The following is a 9,633-nucleotide window of genomic DNA, read 5'->3' on the forward strand; positions in this document are numbered from 1 at the left end:
CTTAGTCGAGAAGCAAGTCTTGACACCAGGAGAAGTTTGAAAAACTGTGAAGCCAAAAGTCACAGGTTCTCAGCTGTGCAGCTTTTGGGGAGTTAAATAATTTTTCCGAGCCATCATCTCTTTATATGTAAAACTAGAGGTCCGATGCATGAAATTCGTGCAAGCGGTTCGGCCCTCACAGCTGTGGTGTTTTGCCTTGGCCTCGGAGCCCCGGCTTCATCCAGAAGTTCTTCCAGAAGACATCCGGAAGGCCATTCGGCCATCTGGTCTAATTAGCATATTACGCTTTTATTATTATAGATGAAGATAAGTGGCTCTCCTAGAGCTGTTGCAAGAGGAGTATATGAAACAACATTAGCATCTAGTTGGTACTCAGTAAGCAGGAGATGATGCCAGTATTATTATCATCTATTATTGCCTTCGAGGAGCTGAGCATGCTTATTTTATATTATTATTGATTTTTAGAGGAAGGGAGAGGGAGAGAGAGAGAGAGAAAGAAATACCCATGTGAGAGCGGAACATCCATTGGCTGCCTCCCGCAGGCTCTCCACTGGGGAATGAGCGGAACTCCGGGCTTGTGCCCTGACCAGGAATCAAAACAACAACCTTTCGGTTTACAGACGATGCCCGACCAGCTGAGCCACAGTAGCCAGGGTTCCACTTGCTTATTTTGGACACAATTAAGCTGGCAGAGACATGTTCTTCCCAGGAATTCCAACACGTCACCTGCCAAAATTCCCTGGCTTACTACAGTTACTAGTTTCATTGAGGACTGGGGAGAGTGAGCATATGCCTCAGATAAAGATGAGCCCCTCATAGAAAAGAAGAAACGCTGGAAGCAACCCCGGTGCCACACATCAGGTGAATGGCAACTAAATCGGTGCAGGCATGTGCAATGGGATAGCCCACAGTGGTCCTTACGCTGCCAACACGGTTAGAAATATAGAATTATTTTTCTTGAGAAAGAACGAGGCTTACTACATGTTGTTTAGTATAAAAAAAGTAAGTTGGAAAAGGGAAATACAGTGCATACTCAGTTTTTATAAGAAAAATAATATGTGCAAGTCCAGTTCACAGAAACAAAATTCAGTCTGGGAAGTACATATATCAAAATATTAACAGTAGTTACCCGAGTGATAACATTATGGGTAATGATTATTTCTGCTTTCTATTGCTTGTGCTTTAATTTTTCTATAATGACACAGGAAAAAATAAAGTTATAAAAAGGAAGAAAAAAGAGAACCCCTCCCAAAAAGCCTTTGCCTTAGAGAAGAAGTTTGCATATCTGTCCGTTTTGCATTCAGTGAGTGAAAATACTCCATTTGCCCGCTAGCTTTGGGGAATGAGTCTGACCTTCTTTACGGAAATATTTACGGGCCAAACTTAACATCCCAGCATCCAGGTAGCGCCACTGCTGGGAGCATCACCATTCCAGTGATAGTAATTCTCTCCAGGTCTAGCAAGGAAGGTTCGTGTGAGCAAAGAGTGTGCTAAACTAGCAGGACAGCGAGGGGTGCAGGCAGGGCCTCTGGGGCTGGGGCATGGTGGGACACGGACCGTGCCTTGCTGTGTCTTACAGGGTGAGAGGATCACGCTGCTCCGACAGGTAGACGAGAACTGGTACGAAGGGAGGATCCCGGGGACGACCCGGCAAGGCATCTTCCCCATCACCTACGTGGACGTGATCAAAAGGCCACTGGTGAAAAACCGGGTGGATTACATCGACCTGCCTTACTCCTCCCCAAGTCGTAGTGCCACCGCGAGCCCACAGGTACCTACGCTTCTCCTCACTGGTTTTCACAGTCGGCGTGACAGCCCCTCGGTGCTGAGGGCACAGCCCCCCGATGCTGAGGGCACAGCCCCCCGAGGGTGGCTCTTCGGCCTGTGATTGAGAACGGTCCTCAGCTGGGGAGTGTAGACACACCGGGGCCTGTCTTCATGCATACAAACGGCACTTTTCACCCCTTGTTGGGAAATAGTGTCACACCCTTGGTTGGAGAAAAGGGAGAGCTTAAGGAAATTGCTCTGGGGATAAGGTGATGAGAGGGAGAGAAATCGGAGCCTTTATCAGCTGGTCCAGAACTCTGTGCGGGGAGTACCCAGTGAAGCGGGCGGGGTGCCTCCACTGTTCCTACGTGCCATGGCCCAGTCGGTCCTTGTCACCTCATTGGTCAAGGTTGGCTGCAGAAGATAAAGACCCATACTATTCTTTGCAAGCAGAGACCAGGTTTAAAAAGTAACTTCTAGCACCTCTGTGTACACTGGGCTGAAGGAAGGGGGTTTATCACAAAATGTTCGCTTTCCTGAACATTCATTACGAGCAAACTGGTTTTAAAACATGAATTATTCCAAGTCTCCACTTCCCCAAAGCCAAGAAAAATGAGGACCCTGGGCTCGGGAGAGGCATGTGGGCGACTTCCTGCCGGAGCCCCGCCTGCTGCCCCTGTGGGTTGTCGGGAGGAAGGAGAGCAGGCCCGGGACCAGGTGACAGTGGATGGTCCTCTCTCCTCTCCTCCCTGGTCATTTTCTCCTCTCTGACCGCCCAGGGCTGACCCAGGAGATGGGTACTGGCAGGTTCTCTGCCCAGCAAGGTCCACCTGCTGTGATCTTGTGGGCACAGGGTGTGAGATCGGTGCAGCACGTTCTACTTTATATTACAGGGACTTCAACTCGATGTTTTGCCTGACTGTAGCCAAGCGAGACTATTAAACTGACCACCCTGCTCATACTCCTCTCTGGAAGGCTCTTTGCTGAGCCCCCTGGAGAGAATAAAAGCCCAAGGCCAGGCGGCGCAGTGGCAGGTCACTGTTTTTTCCTCGGTTCTGGGTCAGGGCCTCGGTTGCCCAGGCGGTTGGTGGGGCAGGCGGGCAGCTTCCAGTGTGTTCCTTTGGAAGTGACTCTGCAGACCAGGTGGCACAGGTGTAAGTGCCCAGTGGGACCCCTTTATCTCTCCCCCACTCCACTCACGTCTTCCACCCTCCCCAGCTGCACACGATCACAATCTCTCACACACACACACACACACACACACGTGCGCACATCTCAGCTCTCTCCGAACCGAAGTAGACAGCTTCCTCTGGATACCAGAGTCCCGCTCGTCTCCGTTTCAGCCTCTCATAAAAAAAAAATAAAAAATAAATAAAACCTAAAAAAAAAAAAACTACACGTCTTAATCTTACATGCATTGAAACGTCTGCTAACGTGCATAACCCTCTGTTGACAGGGAGCTTCCTCTGCAAAAGGGAGACATTGTTTACATTTATAAGCAGATCGACCAGAACTGGTACGAAGGCGAGCACCATGGCCGGGTGGGCATCTTCCCACGCACCTACATCGAGGTACCGCAGCCCCTCTTCCTGGGGAAAAGCCCGTCGTGCCCAAAGGGCCACGGATTAATCGGGAACTTGTGTTTTGTTTCCTCCTTTCCTCTCACGTCCCCACGTCTTCCCTTTTACCTCGTTTCCTTTCTCAGCTTCTTCATCCTGCGGAGAAGGCTCAGCCCAAAAAGTTGCCACCGGTGCAGATCTTGGAATACGGAGAAGCTATCGCAAAGTTCAACTTCAATGGGGATACGCAAGTAGAAATGTCCTTCAGGAAGGTGAGCCCTCTCACCCGTGCTTCGGGCCTGTTGGGTGGCCCTGATCTCAGGGCAGGTGGCATTGCAGGGCAGCAACCCCTTGAAGATGTACCAGTCAAGGGTGCATGAAGGGCAACTGGATAATTTTGAGATAATTTTAAAAATAAACCCTAGGCTAGTGTCAGGGTTTAACTACATTGAGTTCACTGATTACAGACAGCATTTCTGGAATATTACACACTTTCCATAAACTGTATTCAGTTGGCATTTGTCGAGCACCTAGTGATGTGATAGGCGCTGTGTAGGTGACTAGGTTTTACATCACAGGTTCTGGCTTAGTCGAGAAAAGCAAGTCTTGACACCAGGAGAAGTTTGAAAAACTGTGAAGCCAAAAGTCACAGGTTCTCAGCTGTGCAGCTTTTGGGGAGTTAAATAATTTTTCCGAGCCATCATCTCTTTATATGTAAAACTAGAGGTCCGATGCATGAAATTCGTGCAAGCGGTTCGGCCCTCACAGCTGTGGTGTTTTGCCTTGGCCTCGGAGCCCCGGCTTCATCCAGAAGTTCTTCCAGAAGACATCCGGAAGGCCATTCGGCCATCTGGTCTAATTAGCATATTACGCTTTTATTATTATAGATGAAGATAAGTGGCTCTCCTAGAGCTGTTGCAAGAGGAGTATATGAAACAACATTAGCATCTAGTTGGTACTCAGTAAGCAGGAGATGATGCCAGTATTATTATCATCTATTATTGCCTTCGAGGAGCTGAGCATGCTTATTTTATATTATTATTGATTTTTAGAGGAAGGGAGAGGGAGAGAGAGAGAGAGAAAGAAATACCCATGTGAGAGCGGAACATCCATTGGCTGCCTCCCGCAGGCTCTCCACTGGGGAATGAGCGGAACTCCGGGCTTGTGCCCTGACCAGGAATCAAAACAACAACCTTTCGGTTTACAGACGATGCCCGACCAGCTGAGCCACAGTAGCCAGGGTTCCACTTGCTTATTTTGGACACAATTAAGCTGGCAGAGACATGTTCTTCCCAGGAATTCCAACACGTCACCTGCCAAAATTCCCTGGCTTACTACAGTTACTAGTTTCATTGAGGACTGGGGAGAGTGAGCATATGCCTCAGATAAAGATGAGCCCCTCATAGAAAAGAAGAAACGCTGGAAGCAACCCCGGTGCCACACATCAGGTGAATGGCAACTAAATCGGTGCAGGCATGTGCAATGGGATAGCCCACAGTGGTCCTTACGCTGCCAACACGGTTAGAAATATAGAATTATTTTTCTTGAGAAAGAACGAGGCTTACTACATGTTGTTTAGTATAAAAAAAGTAAGTTGGAAAAGGGAAATACAGTGCATACTCAGTTTTTATAAGAAAAATAATATGTGCAAGTCCAGTTCACAGAAACAAAATTCAGTCTGGGAAGTACATATATCAAAATATTAACAGTAGTTACCCGAGTGATAACATTATGGGTAATGATTATTTCTGCTTTCTATTGCTTGTGCTTTAATTTTTCTATAATGACACAGGAAAAAATAAAGTTATAAAAAGGAAGAAAAAAGAGAACCCCTCCCAAAAAGCCTTTGCCTTAGAGAAGAAGTTTGCATATCTGTCCGTTTTGCATTCAGTGAGTGAAAATACTCCATTTGCCCGCTAGCTTTGGGGAATGAGTCTGACCTTCTTTACGGAAATATTTACGGGCCAAACTTAACATCCCAGCATCCAGGTAGCGCCACTGCTGGGAGCATCACCATTCCAGTGATAGTAATTCTCTCCAGGTCTAGCAAGGAAGGTTCGTGTGAGCAAAGAGTGTGCTAAACTAGCAGGACAGCGAGGGGTGCAGGCAGGGCCTCTGGGGCTGGGGCATGGTGGGACACAGACCGTGCCTTGCTGTGTCTTACAGGGTGAGAGGATCACGCTGCTCCGACAGGTAGACGAGAACTGGTACGAAGGGAGGATCCCGGGGACGACCCGGCAAGGCATCTTCCCCATCACCTACGTGGACGTGATCAAAAGGCCACTGGTGAAAAACCGGGTGGATTACATCGACCTGCCTTACTCCTCCCCAAGTCGTAGTGCCACCGCGAGCCCACAGGTACCTACGCTTCTCCTCACTGGTTTTCACAGTCGGCGTGACAGCCCCTCGGTGCTGAGGGCACAGCCCCCCGATGCTGAGGGCACAGCCCCCCGAGGGTGGCTCTTCGGCCTGTGATTGAGAACGGTCCTCAGCTGGGGAGTGTAGACACACCGGGGCCTGTCTTCATGCATACAAACGGCACTTTTCACCCCTTGTTGGGAAATAGTGTCACACCCTTGGTTGGAGAAAAGGGAGAGCTTAAGGAAATTGCTCTGGGGATAAGGTGATGAGAGGGAGAGAAATCGGAGCCTTTATCAGCTGGTCCAGAACTCTGTGCGGGGAGTACCCAGTGAAGCGGGCGGGGTGCCTCCACTGTTCCTACGTGCCATGGCCCAGTCGGTCCTTGTCACCTCATTGGTCAAGGTTGGCTGCAGAAGATAAAGACCCATACTATCCTTTGCAAGTAGAGACCAGGTTTAAAAAGTAACTTCTAGCACCTCTGTGTACACTGGGCTGAAGGAAGGGGGTTTATCACAAAATGTTCGCTTTCCTGAACATTCATTACGAGCAAACTGGTTTTAAAACATGAATTATTCCAAGTCTCCACTTCCCCAAAGCCAAGAAAAATGAGGACCCTGGGCTCGGGAGAGGCATGTGGGCGACTTCCTGCCGGAGCCCCGCCTGCTGCCCCTGTGGGTTGTCGGGAGGAAGGAGAGCAGGCCCGGGACCAGGTGACAGTGGATGGTCCTCTCTCCTCTCCTCCCTGGTCATTTTCTCCTCTCTGACCGCCCAGGGCTGACCCAGGAGATGGGTACTGGCAGGTTCTCTGCCCAGCAAGGTCCACCTGCTGTGATCTTGTGGGCACAGGGTGTGAGATCGGTGCAGCACGTTCTACTTTATATTACAGGGACTTCAACTCGATGTTTTGCCTGACTGTAGCCAAGCGAGACTATTAAACTGACCACCCTGCTCATACTCCTCTCTGGAAGGCTCTTTGCTGAGCCCCCTGGAGAGAATAAAAGCCCAAGGCCAGGCGGCGCAGTGGCAGGTCACTGTTTTTTCCTCGGTTCTGGGTCAGGGCCTCGGTTGCCCAGGCGGTTGGTGGGGCAGGCGGGCAGCTTCCAGTGTGTTCCTTTGGAAGTGACTCTGCAGACCAGGTGGCACAGGTGTAAGTGCCCAGTGGGACCCCTTTATCTCTCCCCCACTCCACTCACGTCTTCCACCCTCCCCAGCTGCACACGATCACAATCTCTCACACACACACACACACACACACACACGTGCGCACACCTCAGCTCTCTCCGAACCGAAGTAGACAGCTTCCTCTGGATACCAGAGTCCCGCTCGTCTCCGTTTCAGCCTCTCCGTGTGCCCCTGCGGTTACCCCTCCTTTCTTCTTTAAGCTGACCTACCTGTGCTTCTTCCTTTTGTTTTCCTCTCTCTCCTTTTCTTTTTAAGTTTCCCAGTCACAGCAAGCTCATCCTGCCAGCCCCCCCATCTCTGCCTCACCCCCACCGAGCCCTGTCCCCTGAGATGCAGGCTGTCACCTCGGAGTGGATCTCACTGACGGTGGGGGTCCCAGGCCGGCGTCCTCTGGCCCTGACCCCACCTCTGCCTCCTCTGCCAGAGGCGTCTGTCTATTACACTGACCACCTTGCCTTTTTGACAAGGCCTAGTCCCTCCCTGTCCCTCAGCCTCCCCCATTCGAGCTGGTCGGGTCGATCTACCCCCCACTCGATTGTCTCCCCGCTGGCCCTCCCTGCTCCCCACCAAGCCTACTCCCCAGTGCCTGGTGCCCAGACTTCCCTTCACGTCAACGGAGACAGTGGCAGCCACAGGCCCCCTCCAGGCTTCCCGCAGGGCAGCTTCTCCCAGCCTCTGCTTGGGAGCCCTGATAGAGTCATCTCCGAGCTTAGCAACGCCTTTAGCAGCCAGGGCCCGTGGCGAGAAGAAAGCAGACAGTACGAAAGGAAAGCAGAGAGGGAGGCAGGTGAGAGATGCCTGGGCGGACCCACGATCTCTAAGAAGAGCTGCTTGAAACCTTCAGACGTGGTCAGGTGCCTGAGCACCGAACAGAGACTCTCAGACCTCTGCACCCCCGAGGAGAGCCAGCCCAGCCAGGCCCTGGGCAGCCCTTTCCCGGGCAGGGAGGCTGAGCAGACAGAGCCGCGTAGAGGTGGCGAGCAGGCTGAGCGGAAGGCTGCTCGGAGTGGTGTGCGCCAGGTAGGCCTGCAGCATGACGTGTGTGCCTTGGCGTCTCCGTCGGCAGGTGGGCCAGACGTCTCACCCACGGCCCACCTGCCGAGGCCACGTGATGCCAGGGAGACCCACTTGCTTGTCTTGGGAGTAGAAATACCCAGGAGGGAACAGAGGGGTCCTCGATGAAGGTGTCAGGGCTGGGAAGTCGGTGGCAAAAGTCAGGCTCTATTCCGGCCATTTGAGGGGATTCCAAAGACCCCCCTTGGGGCACCTCCTGCACAAGCCCCTGAGAAGGAGGAAGGCCTTCCCTCCCCCATTCCCGCTGCGGAGATCACCTCGGTTCGCTCAGACTAACAGCTGGAACACAGGCTTCGTGTGCTCAGTGTGGTTTGCTTTTGTGTGAGAACTGCTCCGTGGCATGCCGTGCGGCCCCATGGTCTGCGTCCTGTCTGTCTGGGTGCACAGGCCTTTGTTCACTGCGAACAATTGCGCTTTGCTTTGGGAGGAGCGTTCAGGCCCCGCACCGGCCTCACAGGTTTGGGTCCCTGAATGGGCACGCCGCTCTTCACGTGACTGCCCCTCCTCTGTCCGTGTCCGCTACAGAGATTTCCGAGTGCGGACCAAGGTGGCGTTTGGGTGTTTTGAGCGCTGAGACTTTGGTGTGTGTGGGGGAGATAAACTTGGCAATTTGATCACGATTCCAATGTGGCGATGCCGTTCAATACCCCAAAGGTCAACGAAGCCAGGTGTGCCTGCCTCCTAATGTCTCGTGCTTGGGAGTTACTTCCCTTTCTGAGCCTCAGTTTCCCCATTTTTAAAATGGACCTGATAACACCGACCTCAGAGAGAGGTCGGGAGGGTTCCAAGAAGTCACGTGTGAGAAGTACTCACACAGGGGCTGGGGTAGCACATGGTCAGCATTTTGCTAATGAAAGTGACCATCCCGGGTGGCCTGGAGCTGCTTCTGCAACTGAGAACATTCTAGAATGTCTAGCGCCCAGTGGAATTCTTGACGATGTCGCTCCGAACCATTTGTCGTCTGCTGTGTACGATGCCCACAGGAGACTGCTTGATCTCAGACCTGGTGTCCCCATTTCCCTTTAAAGTTTCATTTTTCACTCAACAAATATTTACTCAAGACCTGTAGACACCAGCCTGGGGGCAGGGGGCAGGGGTCACCCATCCCTGCCCTTGAGGAGCCTGGGTCAGCAGCGCCAGGACTGCAGTGATGGAGGTGCGCTTGGAGCCCGCAGAGACCCACACGCAAGTGAGGCCAGACCTCCAGCTCCAGCCAGCAGTGGGGAGGGGGCCGTGTGCTGCGGGAGGGTGGTGTGGGACATGTCACCACTCAGGCCGAGCCTCAGCTAGCAGCCACTTAACCTCCCAGCACGGGCTGCTCCTGTCCAGGCGGTCCCTCCCTTCGGTGGGGCGGGAGGGCTGTGAGGATAAAGTGGGGGTGTGGTGCCTGACACAGGCTCCACAAGGTGGATGTCGCTCCAGCTTCGGGTGTGGGCTGAGGGGCACAGAGCACCTGGGGAGGCCAGGCCCGGCAGGCGCTCCTGGGATGTGTGTTCACTGGGGAAGAAGAGGGTGCGGCCGGTGAGGGACAGAATAGTTCACTGGGGAGACGTGGTGAAGTGGCTGGCGGGACAGAGTTAAATGTCTGACACAGGAACGGTTCTGTAAACATTCCCCCTCAGTCCTGGTGCCCGGAGACCTCGTTATTGTCAGCAGTGAGTCACAGCGACCTGCCTCCAGGCCCAGCACG

General features: G+C 52.5%; 1 protein-coding gene across 17 annotated transcripts in view; it reads left to right on the forward strand.

The window, feature by feature from the left end:
• The window catches only part of SORBS1 (sorbin and SH3 domain containing 1), a 196,897-nt gene that overhangs the window by 171,238 nt on the left and 16,026 nt on the right, over nt 1-9,633 (forward strand). For 12 of the 17 annotated variants that reach the window (XM_006756633.2, XM_006756636.2, XM_006756634.2 and 9 more), the window contains 3 exons: nt 3,224-3,338; nt 3,473-3,598; nt 5,493-5,684. In XM_006756633.2, coding sequence (XP_006756696.1) covers nt 3,224-3,338; nt 3,473-3,598; nt 5,493-5,684 — 433 coding nt within the window. Of the gene's footprint in view, nt 1-3,223; nt 3,339-3,472; nt 3,599-5,492; nt 5,685-7,124; nt 7,890-9,633 lie in introns of all 17 variants that reach the window. The other 5 variants (XM_015559393.1, XM_006756628.2, XM_006756631.2 and 2 more) reach the window with 1 other exon arrangement.

This window comes from Myotis davidii, unplaced genomic scaffold (genome assembly GCF_000327345.1).
Source record: "Myotis davidii unplaced genomic scaffold, ASM32734v1 scaffold332, whole genome shotgun sequence".
NCBI lineage: Eukaryota > Metazoa > Chordata > Mammalia > Chiroptera > Vespertilionidae > Myotis > Myotis davidii.